This window comes from Puntigrus tetrazona, chromosome 15, assembly GCF_018831695.1.
Source record: "Puntigrus tetrazona isolate hp1 chromosome 15, ASM1883169v1, whole genome shotgun sequence".
NCBI classification, from domain to species: domain Eukaryota; kingdom Metazoa; phylum Chordata; class Actinopteri; order Cypriniformes; family Cyprinidae; genus Puntigrus; species Puntigrus tetrazona.
Window position 1 is genome coordinate 8,209,172 of NC_056713.1, and position 22,317 is coordinate 8,231,488.

The 22,317-nt window shown below is 40.2% G+C and overlaps 1 protein-coding gene across 5 annotated transcripts in view; it reads left to right on the plus strand.

The window, feature by feature from the left end:
• Window positions 1-232: 232 nt before the first annotated feature.
• Window positions 233-22,317, plus strand: part of elna (elastin a) — a 41,183-nt gene continuing 19,098 nt past the window's right edge. For 2 of the 5 annotated variants that reach the window (XM_043259533.1, XM_043259531.1), the window contains exons 1-10: window positions 234-585; window positions 9,774-9,851; window positions 10,136-10,174; window positions 10,835-10,894; window positions 20,981-21,061; window positions 21,142-21,219; window positions 21,321-21,347; window positions 21,938-21,979; window positions 22,089-22,184; window positions 22,266-22,313. In XM_043259533.1, coding sequence (XP_043115468.1) covers window positions 510-585; window positions 9,774-9,851; window positions 10,136-10,174; window positions 10,835-10,894; window positions 20,981-21,061; window positions 21,142-21,219; window positions 21,321-21,347; window positions 21,938-21,979; window positions 22,089-22,184; window positions 22,266-22,313 — 625 coding nt within the window. In that variant the 5' untranslated portion in view covers window positions 234-509. Of the gene's footprint in view, window positions 586-9,773; window positions 9,852-10,135; window positions 10,175-10,834; window positions 10,895-20,980; window positions 21,062-21,141; window positions 21,220-21,320; window positions 21,348-21,937; window positions 21,980-22,088; window positions 22,185-22,265; window positions 22,314-22,317 lie in introns of all 5 variants that reach the window. The other 3 variants (XM_043259535.1, XM_043259534.1, XM_043259532.1) reach the window with 2 other exon arrangements.

A 22,317-nucleotide genomic window follows, 5' to 3' on the forward strand; every position in this document is an offset into this window, starting at 1 on the left:
GACGGAGTGAACATCATTATCTGAGTACTGATTTTGTTTTAGTCCTCTGCTTACATAAAAAACGAAGTCCGCTTAAAGTCCATGCAAATGTCTGGCAAGACAGTGAAATTCCTCTTGGACGAGAGAGTGGGAAAGTGGGTCTCGCGCTCTCCCTGTCTCTCCTGTTCTCTCTCGTCCTTCCCTTCCCTCCCCTCTCTCCTGTCTTTCCTCCCTGCATGTCTCTTTCTATTTCTCTCTCTCTCTCTCTCACTCTCTTTCTTTCTCTGGCAGCACTCAGCTTTTTTGGCAGGAGTGACCAGAATAAAAACAGCAACACCAGACATAGAAGAGAAAAAAGTGCAATGATCCATCGAACCAAAGGCTTTGCCCTTTCCTAATTACGTCGTGTCCAGTATCATTTACTTTTTTCCTCCCCTCTTCATTTTTTTTGAGACATTTTTGAAGTGGTAATTAGCTCTTGGAGAATAAAACCAGCTGATTCGGGGAGGGCCAGTGCATTTTGGGGCGAGATGGCTAACAGGAGGGTTGCGTTGCTCCTTCTCGGATTCTTCCTCACCATACAGCTGAGTCCTTCACTGCAAGGAGGTAGGTGTGCACTTTGATGGTTCGTATAGGAGATCCTGAGAAGCATTACTGGCATAGAGGGGAAGCTGTGAGCTTCCTAAGTGCTTTTTCCTGCACATTTTGTAGAAACCTGAATTTGGAGAACTTGCAATCCGTGCAATCGACGGGCGCTGCAGGTGGTCATGATTACTAGTCATGCATTTTCTGATAGGATACGAATAACAAGCTAGCAGCCATGAATTCAGTATAATACCTTTAATTACATATACCTGTGCCGGGCATGCTGACACGACAAAGCAATCTTATTCAATACATAACTCAAAAACAAAACAAAACAACTATACTAATTCAGAGGCATCCATCAGATCTTGAGTATATGTACACATTAATGGGAAACAAGTGGAGTGACATTCACATGTTTCACATTTGAGTGTGTTTTGCTTTTGCCTAACAACGTCCAATTCATTTTCAAACCAAAAGAAGCTTGTTTTGTTGTTGAGAGTAAAGAGGGATATGAAACAACCTGTGCTATAGTTAGCTTAAAACGCCTAGCAAGTCGCAAGATTCCCATATTCAAATTTTGTGGTTACTATACAAGCACTTCACAGTTTTGTGATTATTATCTATACAAATGCATGTACGGCGGTTTTCACCATCAAGATAAACTGCAGCGCCCTGGCTTTTGCGATCAAATTCAAGCTTGCAAATAGAACCAGCAAATGCAGATTGCAGAGATTTTACAACGAAATATCATAAATGTTAACTCAGCTACAGATGTTCGTTTAAGTTCTCCGCAGTCTTGTGCCAGAGTGCTCGACTGGGAATATGAATGTGGTGAGAGCTGTTTCTCTTGAAGGCCGTTCCCCTCGATCATGCAGCGCTTTGCTTAGCTGATGGGGAGGGTTGTGATGAGTTTGTTAATCGAAAACACAGCTCATGCATACTGAATTTCTAAAGACTACAGATGGACTCTTTTTGTCAGCTTGTGTAGACTAGACAAATAAAACACATTCCCGGTGGACAGCGATGTCCGGTGAGCTGCGCGAGTGCCCATTAGGTCACTGTCTCACGCAGAGCCTGGCTTGCAAGGACCGAGGAAAACAACAGAGAAGTCAGAAAATCTCCAACTAGTTTTTTGGCCCCATCATTACATTGCAGTTGTTTTGATGTTCTTGGATGTGCGGCTGTGCAATGTTTAGTCGTGATTGGAAAGGATGTGGGGGTCTGTTCCCAGTTTCCAAACAAAGCCAGAGTATTTCACAATGATTTATTTATTTTCACAAAAATACTTTCTTCTGCACTTGCTGATGTATGTGTTTCCAGGCTGCTCCTAAAAGAGAGCTCTCTCTCTGCACTGTCTCACTGATGCTGAATGAATTTATTACGGAGAAATACTGCTCTTGTTGCCTGTGAGGATCTGCAATTGTGATATGTTTTCCATAAAAGCCATCAGGCCCACATCTTAATTTCAGCAGTCTGCTATGTTCATTTTAATAATTGTATTTAAGGCCATAAAACTCAGCTGAGCTGTTTCCTCCAAACATTTCAAGCTCAAATGTTCATTCGACACAGGCCTGTTTGTAGGGCACTTGTGATATTTGCGTGCCCATAGTGAAAAAGTTTTTTAAATGACATTTAACTCTTGCATGCCTGCATTTATCAAAGTCTCAAAGGTCAACGCTAGGAGCACAGACAGAGCATATGCAAACATTCAGTCAAATGAACTGACACGAAAGAGTCTAAAGTTATCTTAGATTACCCGATAGTGACATTTTTTCAGTGCTGTACCCAATGAACACATTGCTTTCTGGGTGCGTTGTTATCAAATGACCGCCGTACTGGACAGCTACCAAAAATTTCATCTGAAATTCAAAGTTCAGAGCCCGTGAGTCAGTTTGGACAGCCGTGCAGGTGGAATGTTTTCTCTGCTGGTGTGAGTGAGTTATGGGGCAGGTGGGAATTTCAGGACCTTGGGAAGTTACTATGTCACCAGACACATTGCTGTTACTGTGATAGTTTAAGCAAAGCCTAAATGTCTCCCTTCTTCCATTCCTGCTAAATGGTGACAGTTTTGACACATGGAACAGACCCTGCTGAAGCTTAAGGAATGTCATTTTTGAGCCAAAAGGCTCACATCATGCACTGCTTAGACCCCTTAAAAGCTTAATTCAAGAGCACCCACCATGAGACTTCATATACTAGTGTTACAAAGTGTGCAATAAGTATTGTTGTGCCGTAATGATCTTGTGGGACCCCAGAATTGTTTGCTTTATTGGAGCTGGCATTGCGTCTAGTGTATCTAAACTGTTGATCGATTGTGTAAGCCTCCCTGTGCAGTTGGCAGTCACATCATACACAATGGAAAGCCCTCTGTGGAAGTAACAATTATCATGTATCAGGTTTCCCTCTCACTCTCCAATACCCTCTTGTGGTAATTTATCACTCAGAAGTCTGTCATACGTGTAAGCGTATGACAGCCCATCATTTTGTTCATGGTATCAGGTAACATTGCCCCTCAAACACCACTGCTGGTTGGCTATTACTGTAGACGCTTCCAGTATGGTACTGCGTGGCAGACGGGCCCCGGGTCTCGCTCCTGCAGCCAAAATAATTAGGCTGTTTTATAACAAGCACTATTAATGACACGCGAGCTATGAGAGGAGGGCCAGATGAAAGGAAGGGAAAGGAAAGGAAAGCGAGGTCTTGTCTCCTTCTGGTCTTGTAAGAATTAAGAAGCCCTCCTTTCACATACAAAAGCTTGAAATAAGGAGGCATTTTAAAAGGCACCACTTGGCGCAAGTCTTTGGCTCAGAACATCAGAGGAGTTCAATCCATTAGGTCTCCTCCTCATTGACACTCAGCTGGCTCTGCTTGAAGGTGTATGAAATCACCGCCAGATCAGATGGCACACATCCGCCGTCAGATGGGATTATGATAAATTGCCCACCCTCCCCCCTCCACAAATTCCCAATCTGATTAGCGACTCCTCCAGAGGTGCTTTATGGCAAACGTGTGCTGGGAGCGCCTCACTGGACTCCATCCTGGAGATCTTGTTTTCCAGAGCTGGCTGTACTCTCCTGAAAGGAATTAATGTCTCGTGGTATGTCTAGTGGCGTGTTGATTGATTCGCACGGAGCGTTTGCCATGTAGTCTGCTGACTGGAGCCGCTGTTAACACTGTAATGCCTGTGATAGACAATACATACAATGCTTTTTGTGCACTCAGGTCGGTTTATGTGCTGGTGGAACCACAGCCATAATTTCCACCAGCAAACCACTACATGGTAAAGGACATCAGCATCTGATGCGTATGCTGGAGGACAGTGGTATAGCAAGGGTTTTGAAGGATTAAAAAAAATCGATGCATAACAAATAAAGACATGATACAGTTTACAGGATTTTCAAAATACATCGCGATTGGTTGAAGGTTGAAGGGAATTACAAGTGCTGTTCTTCATGACCAGTTGAGTATGCGGATAAAAAAACTAGAGTAGAGCACCATCTGCTGTTAAAATCTACATTCAGAATCAATTCCAGAGACCACAGTGATGCATTCGGAAGATCTCAGAATTCATTGTCGAATCGATTCTAAACCACAGCCCTAATAACAGATCCACAACACATAAAGCAGGTGTGAGAAAGCACACAAGTTTTACCCTTCCCATCTGAACCTCTGATTGTGGTAGCCTGAAATACCTCCCATGTTTCCTGCTCTCCGGTTAGCTCTCCAACATATGTACTTGCTGACTGATGTGATATGCTCTAAGTGGCCTCGTACAGAGAGAATAGCGGAGGCCTGAAGAGAGAAGTCCTCTGTAGAGCAGTTTATCATGACCTCAGCTCTCAACGCCACGCTCTATTGGGCTCCTGCAGTGCTGGCAGCGGCTCTGTAGGAATGCTAGCAAAGATAAGCGGCTTCATTTAGCTACATTAATTTATACCTCCCCCTCTTTCACAGTCTGAGGCCGCTAACAGATCTGACAGTTTATCTCTCATATCTTTGGCATTTTGAAACACAGCTCACTTGCCACACACTCATATAGCCAGCAGTCACCAGCCCATCACAGGATGGCATTGCTGGGAAATCAGATATTGAGGCTGCTCCGTGGCTAACGTAAGTTTCAATTTTTAGATCAGGCTCTTGAGAGTGCTCTTGAGTTTGGCCCAGTCTTATTTAGGGTTTGTTTACACATATTGACAGGAGTGCTTAGCATGCTTATGTCTGTTTATAGTGGTGTTAACAGCAATTCATACGAGTTAATGACAGCTTATATGGTCTTCTTCACAATAAAAGCAGTTTTGTCCAATAAAGCTGTTCATCTCCTCGTAATACAGTTCTTATGTCCTAAAATTGTATAGAACTGATACTCAATTTTAGATCGCACCACTGTACCCTCTGTTGCTCTATAACTACAAATTCCAGTGAGGGTAAATGTCAAAGTGAGAGCGCTGCCTACTTCCACTGAGAGGGGATGAAGCCAAGATTTGAACAAAGAGCTGCACTTAAACCAAATCATTTGTTCCAAAACCAGCCTGGATAGCTGTCATACCATCCAGCGTCAGAGACATGGACAGGGTTTCTGACTGGAATGTGCTTGATCATGAGGTTAGAGCTTGATTCAGTCATAATGTAGAAGGCCACAGAGCGAGCCTGGAAGATAATCAAGGTGGCTTATCCTATTTTTCTTTTTTTTTAATAGCAAATTGTACATTTAAAGATGGGGAACATCCAGCAACCTAAGGCACGTCCAACATAAATAATTATAATAATGATTACACTAACAACAACAACAGCAACAATAAAAAAAGGATACACACAAGAAGCGATAATCGAGAAAAAAAATAACATAAAGACATCAAAGACAAAAGTAATTTAATAACATTTTCACAAACCCACTAAGAAATATACTAAAGGAAGGCTTACATTTTATTTTCCATTTGCATGCATAAATATGATATTTAGCCAACAATAAAACAAAGCTGACAACATCTGAGAAATGAGAATTCACAATAAATGTTTTCAGTGACAGCACTAAGTTAAACCAGAACTTTTAGGGAACCGTATGACACACTTTGCAGACTTGATGCAAAGTGTCCAGATATGGCTCATTAAATGTTTTCATATCACACATTTGCAAGTTTTTGCATAAACAGCATCCTCTCTTTCGCTATTCTTCATTAATATGATTGCGGCTTTGGTCAAAACGTTGGAAGAATCAGCTCAGGCTTCACTTTAGCTATGGAACCTGTGGCGTTTCCCTTCCATATGAAATCTGTAAAGCATGTCTAATGGTAAATCCATTCCTGTTACAGCAAACCAAGCGGCATGTGCTTCTGTCGGTTCGTCGAGATGGCTGTAATGCACAGGGTATTTCATAGCCCGCTGCTAATGCTGTTTACAAAATCCAAGCCTTTCTAATCTTGCTGGATGAGATCTTTCTGGAGGAGGCTTGTGCTGATATATTGAAAAAGAAAAGGGAGCGCTTATCTTTGTCTGTATCGTTTACCTTCTCAGCCAAGGGAGAATAGAAGCAAATCAGACTTCCATCATGACTTTCAAACGACTTGAAGAATGTAGGACGGTCTGTGCATCATGTGTTTATTTGCCTTTGCATTCCTCAAAGTTAACACTGTCTCTGCACTGCAGCTCGGCTCGTGTCCAGGAGAAGGAAAGCAGGGAAGGGTGTTTCCCATCACAGAGATTTACTTTTCTAATTCTCAGGCTCACATCCTTCAGTCGTACATCATCCTCCTTTTTATTTTCTTCAAGATAGGAATCTAGTGTCAAGATGTGACAATGTAGGCTTACCTACCACATGCTCAGCAAAGCGTGCAGCCCTTGAGTTCAAAATTATGAGTGTATATGAAAATAAAAAGGTTGGATTTTGTTTAGTAAATCATTCATGTGAATGCTGCGTGCAGTCAACTGAATAAAAGTGTTTATTTGTGTCCCTTTGTAACTTTCGTGCTACCGTCTGTCTGAATAGTTGGTCGCCAGATCTCTTTCAGATTTCATATTTGATGCAGTATCACATTTAAACAAAGAAATGAGTAAATTAGTAAAGGTGCATTCATAGGTGATTTCATATGTCAGCATGAATTATTGCAATGGTGTAAAATTTAAATTTAAACTACTCTTTTATAAGTACTACTTTAATTGGCCTTACAGTTTTTTACAACTTAAGAAAGCATTAATCCATAGAAAACTTCTCATCAACAAATATGTTCCAAACAACGCTGCAAGCTGAAACTGTCCATCATTTCCAGTGGAGCGAGTTGCTCTGAGTCATGCCTTCATTAATGTGTTAATTAGCCATGACCTGGATGGGAATCAAGTCGTCCCACATAGAGGTCGTGTAAATTTAATACCAGTCATTTATTTGACAAACAAGTCACCAAAACAGCCTTAATGATTCCCTGAGAGTCCATTACACCACCATTCAAGGCTTTATTACCTTTTATAACTTTAGGAATTACGTTATTGATATAATTTTGATGTCCCAAAAATCATCCCTTAATAAATTGGCGCCTTTATGAAGGGCTTTAATGAAAAGGCAAAACAGCAGTTGCACTGGACTATGACTACAGTCATAAATATTGCACTTTTTCTCCTTTAAACACAAAACGTGATGCCAACTTCTAGATCTACTGGCAGCTTGGATTTGTACAAGCATTCATAATAGCTTTTTGTTCAACTGCACGAAAACCCTAAATGCAATAAGTAGGGCTAAAGTCATTAACTATCGGATGAAAGCAAAGCATGACTGACTAAATATTAGGAGCTACTGGACTGATTTGAACATTTGAAAAAGTGGAAAATATGAGCTGTGTTTGTCTACGTCTTCAGTTTATCAGCAAAAAGTACATTTAAACAGCGTGCTTAAAGCATGCTGTGGTCATTCTGGTTTCCTCTGAGGCTGTAATACAGAAACGGCTCTAAAGGTCACAGAGGACGCTAGCAGCTTGTTGCGGTCATCTATCTAAGACCAAATTCAGCTCTCACCACTTGCTCGGAGACAGGAAATCCTCTGTTTGATGCTGATACGAGACTGTGACACAGTTTCCATGATGATCGGTCACTTCCTGTCCTGAGTGTGTTCAGAGGGCGAAGCTTCCACTGAAACCGTAAGCTGGTTATGTTTTTGGTATCAGATGCTCCACCGATCTCAAACACGGCATCAACACTTTCCCTCTTATTATTTTTGCGCTTTAGTTACATTAGACACTAATTCTTCAGATAACTTTGCACAAATTAAAACAGCAACAATATCACTGTAAAGTGATTTAAATATACCACTGGATTTTACATGCACACATTATCACAGACCTATTAATAAATAAAGCAGTGTTAAACGCTCAGTAACAGCATACGAAGTCTATTACTAGAAATGTAATGAATTCTATTATACCTGAATTTTTATTATTATTATTATGATTTGATTGGAAAATTCTGAATTTGCCATCCATTTCATTTGAGTCAATAATGAAAACAGAAAATCTCAATATTTATTTTCTATCCCTAAAGACCTAGATGACTTCATACCGGTACAGTAAGTTCATACAGTATGAAAGGATAATATTAAGTTCTTGTGTTTTGTCATTGCATTTTGCATTTGCCTATGAATATCAGTGTTATTATTCTAATTGCAGATGCAAGATCTAATCAAAATGATTTTCTATTATATCACATACTATAAGGTAAGCGCATAAATGACACAATTTGCTTCTCTCAGAAAACGTGTACCATTTTGAAGGTAAATGAAAACCTAGCTTGAAGTAAAGCTCTTTTCTTTTTCTCCTGCCGCAGACTAAACATTTTCGTCACCCCAGTCATGTTTTGAAGCTGTGAGATAATGTTCTGTCCTTGCGAAACGTGTAAAGGTTTTGGCAAGATGACAGTATATGTAAACTTTCCACTAGCTTATTAAAGATCTTTGTTCCATTCCTTCACTGCCTCATCTGCAAGTCAATGCCAGGGCAGTTCACAGCTTGCTTTTGTAGTTTTAATCTGAGCACCTGATCTGCCGACTGTTAGTGATTCTTCCCATGTGTGGCTTTCTTCTCACATCGGTCTTCAGTGGCTTTTTTGTTGACCGCAAAATAACAACAATCATAATAATAATGAAAATAAAGCATGTATAATCCTTTACTGAATAATGACAGGGCATTCGTGCAACTGCATAATAAAAGCCCATGTTTACTGCATTGCTGCTAATAAACACCAAAGAAGCTGGGACACATGGATTTGATTAAATGGCCTTCGAGGAACATGCAAAAGCTATTAAAAATCTTTGTCATTGAGGGTCTGTTCACATTCTCCGTCATAATTTTGTGATGCAAAGTGGGTCTGGCTTCGAAATGTAACTTTATAATTGATGCCTGGGCTAACAAGACCTCCTGGGAGGCTGTTAGCAGTCGTAAAGCATTGGACCCACCGGCCCACCCATCGTGAGTCTTACCATAGCCTGTGTACAGCAGACCACTACACGACACTAACCTTTCATAGCATACCATGGTACTGAATAAGTATCATACTGGTCTATCATGGCATACTAGGTCAAAAAGTGCATGCGAATACTTTTCAAAACAAATAAATAGCCACGAAATCACAAAATTGTATACATACATACAAACTCATTCATGTATTTGCAGATAAAGTCTGTATTTGTTTTTGTCACGATGCAGTTCCATCATGAGCCTCTAGGTGTTTGTGATCTCTCATTGGAGTCACATTTAGTACACTCCCAATGAAAAACAAGGACAGAGCTTTCGGGAAAAAGAGCTTTCCACAAGAAGTTAACCAGCTTACATCGCTGGCTCTGTGATGAATTGCTTTGTTCCTCTTGTGTAAGTGGCTTTGGATAAAGGCATCTGTTTAATTCACAAATACTAGTCATTTATCTGGTTTATAAGGCTTGAGCTACAGCTACATCCAGCATTGTCCTCTGTAACAGCACAAGAATGACAAGGCATCAGTTTCACATTTCAAAATTTGTTCATCTCAGACTTTGCTTGAAGGCTGCGTGCGAGTCTTGAACTTTTGAGGAGTGACTGACATCAGCTAGATGTCCAGAGAGATGCCTTTCAAGGCCTTCAGTATTTTGAGAATCGAATAGCTTTTGTCTTAAATCTTCTTCTTGCGTGTCTGTTAGGGTCAGGGTTGGGAAACATGAAAGACAGATCCTGACGATGCGTGTTTTTCTGTTTCAGGAGTGTATGTACCACCGGGTTCAGCTGGAGTAGGAGCAGGAGGTGCTGGATTGCTACCAGGTGCTGGACTTTACCCAGGTATAACCAATAACAGAAATGACACTGGCCGTGCCGACAGATTTCAATCAAAGCTCACACACAACATCTGATGCGGCTCACATTGTGCATGCTTGGAAGTGAATATCTTGTTTACTAGCTCCTAGAGTCTCAAATAAAAAAAAGTTTGGAAAGTTTTCCAAAGACTGGATGCATTTCACAAGCTTTGTGGCGTATGAGTAAAGCCAAGCCATCTTTATCTTACACTTGACAAGATGTGAACTCATCTGCACTGACAGTGCTCTAAATTGTACTGGTTTTAACAGGTGCTGCGGCGTCCCAATACAAAGCAGCAAAAGCAGCAGGTAAGATCATTTTGCTTTGACTATGAACATTCTAGAAGTGATTTGAGACCACTGAGACCAGAATCTTGTATTGTTTCAAATTCTTCAGACCTCATTGACTTATTTTATCATCTGCTACTTTACTCAACTATTCATTCATTCAATCAACCGTCCAAACAGCCCAACGATCAATCAGCCAGATTCATAAAGGCGTTTGGCTGCAGTCGAAGCATCTTGTTCCAATCCCCCTTAAATTAGAATCTTTTTTTTTTTCTCAATTATGTCCTTTAAATAAAAATTCTCTGTAAAACCACATGGACATATTTATATTAAGGAGTCAACAACCCACTTTTGTTGGGGGTGTCAACTGGGGCAAGTTGTTATAGATTTAATACTACAAATGGTGCAAATGTTCGATAGCTATTTATTTCAAGTCCAATCTATGGACTTTCATTTCAGTCCAGTCTTGTTATCCATTCTCCAACTTGGGATCCACAGTTAAGTTCCATGTGGTTACTGATAGGCTCTGGCAGTAAGAGCAAGCTTTTAGTTACTTCTAAAACTGCCAAAAAGTCCACTTGTTTGACGGTGAGGAAGCTAATAGCATGTAATGTGTAATGTGTGCTGCTCGAGCATGTTATAAGTGTGAGGCGGATGCTAATGAAGCGATCTGTTGTTCAGCAGGAGGATATGGAGGTGCGGCTGGGACAGGAGCTTTAGGGGCTGGAGGTTATGGAGCTGGTAAGAACTCTTTAAGGTCATCCACACACAAATCAATGAAACTATTTCCAGAAATCTTTAGTAACAATCCAGTAATTAAAAAAATGTATATATTAATTTATTTAGAAAACAAAACCAAACAAATGCTATTAGTATGATCCCCTGATACAAAGTATAACCTCCTAAAGAAGGTAAGAATACTGAGAATTTTTGATTCAAATAAGAAATATCAACAGAGCGTTAGTCCCAGTGCCCATCGATAAGTATGAGCATACTAGAATCCAATTGCCACAGTTCTGCATTTCCAGTTTTCTTCAGCTTACCAGGTTTTGCCACAGAATATCCTTTTTCTGTGAAATGAGTGGTTGACCTGATCTTTTCATCCCAACACTCTTGTCCACAAGCTGATTTAATGAGTGTAAACTTACATCGGTTCTACTCAAACAATGAGGCAGCAGTGCTGAATGTGTTATTGGAACACGGGCAATACAATAAGTGGAAATCTTGGCGCCCACCAAGTGCAACTGGACCCATTCTGATACTGTAATATAAATATTGTTGCTTTCTCTGTCAAACCGAGCACTATTGGTACATTAGCACCATTCAGGTATAATTGAATTTCCTAAAGCAGTGCAGATTCCAGCGACATGTTTGGAGAGATAAGAAATTAAACAAATGTAGCCAGGCTCGATAAACTTTGGAGCAGCTCTTTGGCTCCTCTGAGAAAGACCTTTTCACTCAGAAAGAGCTTATAAACTCCCTGATATCAGATTTTGCAGTGGAAGTTGTCTTTGGCTGTGATTGTTGGAGCGAATCAGGAGATAATTGTCTAATCTTTTGCTTTTCATCTTTGAGGTAAAAATACTTAGCGGTTCTGAGGGGAAGCAGACGCATTCAGACCCCAGGCCTTGCAACTAGCTGATACGCAACACACAAGCTAGCATAAATGCAGTCCGCAGATAAGATGAATGAACGTATTTGAGATCAGATCAGCTGTAAGGCAGCGTCTGAATCAGTTGGCCAAATTCGGAATGGCTCATGGCTGTGTGTTCCTGTATTTCATTCAGGCCATGCACAATCTGTGCCAGTAGAGCTCTGCAGAAATAAACTTTGGACACACAGATTTGCACAGAATACGCTCAGCTGTTTATTCACTGACCACCCAGCAGCACACACTCCCAGTATATGAATGCATGGTACTATACTTCAGTTTCATTGCTGAGATTTAGCACACGTTCCCATAATAAAAAAAAAGAAACTCTGCATATTCTTATGGACCATGGTTACTTAGTTTTAGAATGTTAAGAATCCATTGTAACGAGACAGACACATGCAGCCAGGTAACCTGAAACTATAGTTTATGACTGCAGTATTATTTATTTACTAACACATGTATAGTAGCATAAATAATAAATCAGTTGTTATTTGTAGCCCCCCTCCAAAGAAACACAAAAAGATCAAGCTTATACCATTGGCCCAAGGGTTGCCATAGAAACCACAACTTGTGGCTTTGATTGATTGTTAGGTTCATCTATCCCTTATTTGTATAAAAAAAGAGAAGCTCCGAGAATAAAGGTACTGTGTACTAAACTCTTTGTCACTGTCCCAATTTAAGTACAATCATATTCTATCTAATTCTAAGTTCTAAGTATCTAATTCTTAACTCACAACTCTTCATTAACTAAGAATCAGCCTTTCCAGGTCTCTTATCTAACCCTTCACAAACTAAGCACTAAAAAGTTACAGGTTGCTTGCTTCTTAAGTCTTTGGGCGCCTAAGATGGCAAAATTAAAGAGATACATTCATCTTACCCTACACATCTAATTAGAGCAGTTTGGAGAATGAAGTTCATCAAACTTAAAACAATAAAACCAATTTTGGTTACTTCAAATGTGTATATAAATAAAGCAACTAAAGGATCTAGCTGTGAATGTTTTTTTCTTCTTTTCTTTTTCAGTAAAACTGAACTTCATAGCATTTTCATATGAGAAATTGTTCGCACTAGTCATTTGCTCTACTGTGTTAATCAGTATAACAATTTCAGTCATAGTAATTACAATCAAAAGGCAAGGTTTGTGTATTTAATTCAAGTGTAAATAATTTCCAGTCAGCCCATTGAAAGTCGTCTTGTACACAGTAAATATAGAAATCACTTATAAACCTTCACAGACAGCGTTAAAAAATTATGTACACCAGTGTATGAACCTATGAACACCTCGACTGGAAAAAGATACCTGGTGTTTAATTAAAGCAAGACGAGGGATGTGAGTCATGAGCTTGGCTCACGCGAGGCCTTGTAAAGCAGAGCTAATTGTGAGGCCTGTCATCATCGGCGTGATGAGCTGGTGAATTTGGGGAGGACTTCTGGAAACCATCCGCTAGTCCCAGGGCCTGAAGCAAAGGTGGATTCTGCATGGCTTGCCGCTGCCAACACTGCACAAAAAGCCTTATTTTGCACAAATGTTGGGCAACTTCTTGTCACAAACGGTTATCTTGTGTGTCGTGAGACCATGGACATGTTTCTTAGTTACACGTGTGCGTGAGATCAGACGCATAAACATCGTGGCTAGATTGGAGGTGACGAGGAAAGATTTGGCTCACAAGGCTTTTCACATTGGATTAATTTTGAATTTGAATTTATTGGATTAATTTTGCGATGGCTAAACAGGCAGCTGCATTTTATTTAGTCACCTGATCTCAAGAGCAGACATTGTTTTGATCTGTACAGAAACCAGAGCAGCACAACCCTAAGAAAGTATGTCAGGTTTTGCTTTCCACATGCTTTTCTATGTTGTCTCAGTGAGAGGAGCCAGTTTGTTTCAGACTTGAAAGGGAGCGAGGGCTGAACACAGAGAGAATGAAGGGTGTGGGCCAGGCAGATGAGTTCGGAAGAGCCAAAGAGTCTTGTGAAGCACATGTGCTTTTCATTAGTGGGCTCAGACCTGTCCTCAAACTGTTCGCTTCTGGCCTCTGATTGTGAATAATGGCCCATCCTCATGTCACTGAGGCGACGCTGACATCTCTCAACTCCCTCGGGAGCCACGCATCACTTCCTGTGCTTGTCTCCAGGTGTGGACAATATGCCAAACAAGTCCTTGGAGTTCATTCTCACTTCTGATGAGATGCTTGTCTGTTTACGTTGTCAGAGGCAAACATTTTCAAGATGCGTTTCGTTTCACCAGTCTTGCGCAACAGCTTTGAAGAAGTGCTGGTCATCATCGTAACAGTGTTCTACTTTTAGAGTGTGATTTAGCACAAAACAAGAAGTCCTTTCTTCTTAGTTCACTTCCTGAATGAGGAACCTTTCAGTGGCACACACAGCCATAAAACACAGAGAAACCATCCTTGATGTGTGACATGGACATAAATAAATAATTAAAGAGGGGAAGAAGGCAACAGATCTTTATTGTCTCAGATTTGGACTTCTTTTCTCAATGCAATGTGGATGCAATAAATTAGGCGAGGAGAAGAGCAGTAATGTAAACACGCGAGGAGGTTATTCCCCAAATACAGTTTCAAAGACTTATTCTTGACAATGCTTTTCCCATTACTTTAAACTCGCACCGTTCAAGCAAGGATTCACATAGCACCTAATAAAACATATTTACTGCAGCAATATTTTGTTTTTTTGAATACGCTGCAAACTGATGGTGGTTAAGGAGAGACCCCCCACAGGATTGTAAAGCACTCTGGGTGTACAGCAATACACAATAAGGAGCTATATAAATGCCTCATTCATTCACAATAGTACTGTGATGTTTGTTGGTCAAAGAACCACTATATTACCATAACTGTGCCATGGTCCTGTCACAGTATTGTTCTGTAAGGGACGTGCAGTACAGTATGCACACGTTTTGAATTGATGTTCTGATTTAGGATGGAAACCAATATACTAGAACCAGGATGTCCAACCCTGGAGATCCTTCTTCCTGCAAAGCTAAGCTCTTACTCTATGCAAACACATCCGATCCAGCCGATTAAGATCTCCAGGGACCTTTAGTAACCACAGACAGGTTTGTCAGAGAAGAGTTTGCACTGAATAGGAATGTTGGTATTTAAGAACAGCACTGAGGACCCCTGATTTAGAGTCAACACGAAAGTACTCTGATATCCCTGAGGTCTGTCAGGAGCAAGAGTGGAGCGCTCATGTGAGCTCTGTTTATTGGTCGTATCATATCTCAGCCCTGACTTGTCAGAAAAGTATTCAGCATGCACAAACCCCTTGCATGTGCGAGCCATCTGGGACATGTTTCACGCATCGCCAACCGATCTGACGGCCACAGTTGGCTTTTGTATTGACATTTTTCACTTTGATTTGCACAATACCGTTCTTTAAGATGTGATAAATAATGGAAATAAATGACTGAGCAGTCTGTGCCAGCTCAGACTACACCGTGAACCCATCCGGGGACGGGATCATACAGATCCAACGTGTTTGTGCATATTTCTGGAATCACACAAGAAACAAAACTTGACAGAAGCAGATAGTGTTTCGCCCAATGCACTATGTCATAAAACCTACGTAAAACCTTGTCCTTCTGCTTGTGACAAATTATGTCTTGAAATGAAACCATGATGTCAGTGCTGGGTTGTCACCAGTGATTTGATTACACAGCTCAGGTTAGAGTCGTACGCATTCACCAAACACTGCAATAGTTACCATAAAAGATAAAGTTTATGAGATTCAGGTATACTTTCAAGTAAATGACAGTAAACAGAGTAGTAAAAAAATATTTCAGTAGCAGATATGGCTTTTCCTCTGTGACATAAGGGAGAAGTCAGTACAAATGAGTCATGTTTTAGAAAATCTTGCTGGGGCAATGAGACTTGCTGATATTGTTACAGTGGATAGTTTCGCAATCGCATGTAAATTGGATCCATTCATATGGCAGTGCATTACTTTCTTTCCTGCACAAACACCTGCTCCCTTTGGGAAGAACAATCGTTCATAATGATACTGGACACAGTAGGGACATATGGTAATATTTTACTTTCACGTCCAATGAAGGGAAAAACAACAGCATATCGATAACTAGATTTGCATTTTCTGAAGAAATACCAGTGCTTGTAAAACCGCATCAAAGTTTTAGATAACTCTTGTTATAATGAAATCCAACATCAGAATTCTTTTGCTGTTATCTAAGTCTTCCTAGACTGAACTAATACACAATGCAACACTCTCTATAGGTGGATTGACAGATTGGTGGACAACCCCACTTGCTACTAAAACACTGCACAGTATCTCCTGGTCTCAAATCATAAACTGCATAGCTCTCTTTAGGTGGCCTTAAACGGCCTATGAAGCAGATTCAACCACAGCTTTCTCAATGCATATCAGATCTACAGAATGTTACGTGAAGCTAAAGAATCCCTTCAGACTGGACTCTGTTGAACAGAGGTAGAATTATTTTGACTTATTTTAGCAGTATAGTAAAGCACCCAGAATTCAAACTTATATGCAGCCTCAGCACTCTGCCAGCCTAAAACAGCTTGCACCCAAATTTAATGTTGAGCATCGAGACTTAGAGCGGATGAGACAGCATGCAATTGTTGATGTCATCTTTGGACCATCTAACAGAAGAATTGACTTTTTTGTCATGTGAAAAGGAAAGGACTATACATGTCTTTAATTTGTTTCTTTAATTTGGTAACTGGCCTTTTAGTTGCTGTAGGGTTCACAAAGTATCACAAGCTCACAGGTCAGTGGAAATGACTGGGCTCGAGATCCTTCCAATAATCTCACAGGACCTCCGTGCCATTTGAATTCCAGGATGCTGTAGTCGGTTCACTGCAGTTGCCGTCAGTTACATGGACGAGGGCCACGGAATTCTCCGCTCTCTTAAATTAAATCTTCAGGCTTGTCCAGATGCTCGAGTAAGGATGGGTGGAGGGTTGGAGGGGGTTTGTGGGTGTGGATTAAGCTTTGCTTCTGCTCTGTACTCCTGACTCCCTCTATCTGCTGCTTTTAACAATCCAGCTCTCATTTGGACTCGGCTCAAATGGTGTTTTTATTCAAAAAGAAATTACTGATGAATGGCTCTTTCTCATATGGAATGTGTTTACACCAGTCATTCACATGATTGGCACCCGGCTCTACAAACACACGCCTGAGTCCAAGATGGATTGGATAGCCGCATGCTTTGAAAATTGAAAGCTTGCTGCTGTCTTGATCATTTCATACTTGATAAATCTGTTATAATCTCCAAATGTTGCCATGCCTAGTAGTTGTAAGTCTTGCTTGAAAGAAATCATTCAGACATCACAGTAGAGAAAGCTGCATTACATTTTTCATCTTTTATAAAAGACAAAGAGAAGGCTAGAATGGTGAACAGTAACAATAACAAATTACTATTCTCAGAAATCAGTGGATATGAATTCACATTATAATATAATATAATATAACATTATAATATAATATATGTATCCAGCTGCCCTGTTTTAGATTAGTATAATAGTATATATCTGTGGTGCGTGGTCAGTTAGTGAATCAATGAACACATTTACATTTTCAATTAGAGATGTTTACTATGACAAGCAACAGCAGGAAACCTGATCCTAACCTACTATCCAATATTTGTCTGATACTACTAATAATATGTCATTAGCAAAATTATATGATATGAATACTTAAAACATTGGACAATACTTCACAATAACTTTGCTTTGATGCAACCTGTGTTGTTAAAAGCGCTATATAAATAAAAATGATTGATTAACGACGGTGATAACTTTACACTACCTAGAACATATATGACATATAGCATAAAGCTTAAGCTTACAGTGGTGGTTTTATCTATCATCTATTTGAAAATGTATACTCTGCTTCTGTCCTCCTCTGTACATTTTTATGAGTGGGTAGAGTTATTTTTCGATAACCTTCACGTATTCAGGGCTTTGTGGAAAGAGGGAGAGTAATATGACAATAATATATTCTAGCTGCACTTGGCCTGTCTTCATGTTCATCAGGAATAGTTGCCTTGCCTGAGCAGTACTCACAGTGTTTGAGGGAGGTTTGCTGTCTGACACCGGGAAACCAGGGGAGTACATCATTAACTAATGGCAGACACACTTGTCTGGGTGTATGATCCACGTGTCTGAAAGTCACTCTAATTGATATATTAGTAAAGATTAGATTCACTTAGAACAAATAGATCAACAGGTCCATCTAAAGATCTGAGCGCATGATGAGCAAAAGGAAATTAGGCACAGCTAGTCCAAAAGCATTCCTCATTTCTTGAGCCTCTGTGAGTTCAGATGTGATAGCAGGGACTATCAGTAGTTTCATATAGGCCAACTTTTATCATAAAGTCTGTTCCATTTTACAGCTGATTCTGGCCCAGATTTGTTTACTTAGACTTTAGTCTAAGGTATCAGTGCACTTGCTGTACGTATGCTGTTTAGAAGCCAGTTTTTTCTAAAATTATCGATCCAGGCTCATTCGAAAAAAAATATTCTTGTTACTTTTTTATGACATTATGTTGCTTCTTGCATGTTTAAAAATATACAAGTGCTGTGACAAATCTGACCAAAATTAAAAGAACAGAATAGAGTACAATAAAATAGGTAAATGCTAGTATAAATTGATCATTCTATTCAGGTTGCTAGATCTGAGCTGGTGAGTTTAGGTATAGGTTTAGGTGCAGCGCCTGTGGTTGTCTTGTAGGCAAGAATCAGTACCTTGAATTTGGCAACCAGCACAAGCTGACGAAGAGAGGTGTGACACAAGCTTTTATTCGACTCATTGAAGACTACTCTGGCTGCTGCCTTCTGGATCAGTTGTAGAGGCTTGACAGTACATGCAGGAAGGCCTGCCAAAAGAGCATTACAATCAAGGTTGAGTTAAGGGTGATGAACCTTCATCCAGCCAGAATGCCTGTCAAACAGGCTTCAATGCTAGCAGCTACCGATGGATCATCTGGTTGGAATAAGAATTCAGTGTCATCAGCATAGCAATGATAGGAAAAGCCATGCTTCTGAATGACAAATACTAAAGATGACATGTAGACGGAAAAGAAAAGCTTGCCAATCACTGAGCCTTGAGGAACCCCAGTAGCAAGTTTTAAGTTAAACCACACCCCTTTAAGACACCATATCACAAGTGCAGTGCTGTTTCAGGTGAGCCACTGAGGAAGCTTATCGCATCATAATAAAAGTCACACATATGGAACTGGTTGTGTGATACAAATGTGAAAATGTTAGTTCTGACCTCTGCCATGATTAAAACCTGTGGCCAAACCTGAAAACTTCAAACTTCAAAACTATCAAAATGATCCCACAGGTTCAAAGAATTACAACTTGAGAGGCTGTTCACAAAATAAATGATTTGAAGATATATAATAATTAAGTAGCATAAGTGTAAACAGCCGAGATATAAATATGTAACATATGGAAAGACCTTAAACAATATATGATATGCTTGTCCAAACAAAAATTACTCCAAGAGCAAAACATATGACATTTTAGGAGGTCACCAAACAGCATAACATCTACGGATTTAGAGGCATCTGTTTAAAGTTAGTGTGTTAGGTCACAGTTCCACAAAAAGAACCAACCTTAACTGTGGCTAAGACCATGTGAATGATTGCATGTTGTGGACCAATGAGTAGACAACATTTTTATTGTAAATGAGAACCATTAGATTTGGTTACAACAAAACTTTACCAGCGGTGGTGCACATTCGTGGGAGTATGATGTTTTGGGGCTGATTTGCTGTCTTTGGACCCGACCAGCTTGCCATCATTGATGAAACTGTAGAGTCTTTGTTATATCTGAAAGTTTTCTGAAGAATGTCTTTAGTGTCCATAAACACACTCAAGTACGTCTTAAAGCAGAAGATGTTTCTGGATGGACAAGTCAAATTCGCCTAAGTTAATGTGTAGGACAGTTACTGGAAATGTTTTTTTTTTTGCTAGTATTAATGATCAAGGGGGTTAGGACTAGATGCTCAAGAAAAAGTGTAGTACTAAGTAACCATTGGACCTGATGATTTTAGTCTGTTGACATTGTCTGTGGGTATGTTGCTTGAAGCTAAGACCTTTATTTAACCTATATTAGACATTTAAATGATCCAGAATGTTGGAGCCAAATGTAGACAAGCTGTTTAATATTCCACAACAGTACAACTGTGGCATTTTTCTGTAGAGCAATGTGGATTTTTTTCACAAAGTTAATGATCTGCTGACCTTCAGCAAACTGTGCATTGAAAGCATGAGTGAGTAGCCTTCTTTTGCCATCAGCTACTATAAAAAATGTTCATCTCTTTCTCTTGTGTCAGAAATTCGAACACCAGAATTTAAAGGCTTTTAAAGCTACTCTCAGATTTATAATGGCAACAAGGCAAAGGAAATAAGCAAAGCATTTTACTGCACATCCTTTCCATTCCTGTATCCCTCCCTCCACCATAAAATACGGATGCAAACTTCGTGACCTCATTTGTTTAGGGTTTCTGTGTTGAAGGAGGACACAATGTAGCAATAATTTTCAATCAAGCTAACTCCTCATTTACTTAGCCAAAACGATCCACTGTGGCCTCTGAGCCCTCACTTTCCATCTCTTCAAAAATTTCTTGTCTTTTGTTCTCTCTCTTCATTTTTTCCCATCCAGCCCCTCCCAGTCTCATTGCTAAATCACTCCGTAGCATTTACAGACCAAACCATTTGGGGATGGGGGCAGATCATCTTCATAATTCACAATGATTCATATGTGACATCCTTCCTATTAGATATCACTCCTAACTTGTTATTCCACTATCCAAAGTGATGAATTCAAATGCTCTAGAGAGGCATACTCATGGTCACAGTAGTCACTAGATCTAGCCTCAGAACTGTTTCCTATAACTTTGTCTTCTCTCTGTTTTTATAGGGTTAGTAAAATGAATTAACACACACACAAAGTGGCTTATAGTCTGTTGGTGGACTTTCGAAATCAACAGATATTAAGCAGACAGTCTACTGATACTATAATTCTGGTAGCACATCTCAGCATTCTATAATTATCAAAATAAAACACAACCAAAAAGTTGAAAAGCAACAAATGCTGCTAATTGAGTTGAACTAACCCCAGAAAATTCCTTCAATTCAATGTTGCTGTATGTCTCTTCTACTGTAGGTGGTTATGGAGGTTACGGTGCATATGGTGGTGCTGGAAGATTTTACCCAGTGGCTGGAGGTCTGAAACCGGCTAAACCAGGTTCTCGTCATCCCTGTATAGTCAGCAGTGGTTAAAGTACAGTCAAGTAATTACATATAACCACTAGGCCTTTTCTTTAGGTGCTGGGCTACCTGGAGGAGGTCTTCCTGGAGGAGGTCTTCCCGGAGGAGGTCTGCCTGGAGGAGGTCTACCTGGAGGTGCAATTCATTCAACAAGCCTATTAATGATTTGAATTGTTTTTATGGTTAAGTAACAAAAACTACACAGCTCTCTTCTAAGTCTGATTCTTTTGCTTCAGGTGCTGGTGGAAAGCCTGCTAAAGGAGGTAATATCCATTGCTTCCATTGTATAAACACATTGTGAATTAAACGTCTTTCAAGTAGAATCAAAATGGAAAATGTACATGGGGAACTGACCTCATTTTCAGAGGAAACATTCATACAATAAAAACATACAGGTCCCTTTTTAACACCTTTCACAAATAACTTACTCTGTTGGTGTTCACGCGGCTATGGCTCTTTTCATGGTAATCCAGTTGGCTAGAAGTTGAATTAAGGAGCCTTAGATCATGAGCCAAATCAACAAACGTGTCCCCTCTGGGACCCCGCTGGTGGTGTTCATGTACCGAAAGCCAGCACATTACTTCAGCATGTCCTTGGCACAATCTAAAAGCAGCATGCAATGTCTGTTCTTCTGTGTTTGATATCGGCTGGAAAAGGGTTAAACAAATAAATGAACAGCCTGAAACATTAGCTTCCAGGCACTGAAATCAGATAAGATGACTTGTTTCATGTCAGAAGGATGGAGCAAGTGAGGCAAACTGAATCGCTAAGGGAGCTCAAGGAATATCTGCAGGCTAGATTTGCAACCAATGTGTTTAGTGATCTAACTGAATGCGTGTTTGTGTTCATTCAGTGCCAGGTGCAGGAGGAGCTGGTCATGGTTCTGGTCTCCCAGGTGCAGTGAATGTATATTTATCAAATACAGCCACTACATTAGCTATCGCGTGATTAGCCCGCTGTCATAATCTGGTCTAAGGTAGTCTCACCTTGTAATTGTTTGTTAGGCCTTGTCATTCCTCAGACCGGTGTACAAGGACTGGGCCCTGGTGGGGTTGGATCTGCTGGAAAAGCCGCAAAGCCTGGAAAGGCTCCAGTGCCAGGTGAGTGTAGGGATTTGAAGGTATATGTATACATGGAAATAAGCATGAATAAATCAACTTTTCAATCTTGTTTTTTTGCAGGAGTGGGAGTGCCTGGACCATATCAAGGAGGACTTGTTCCTGGACAAGGTTT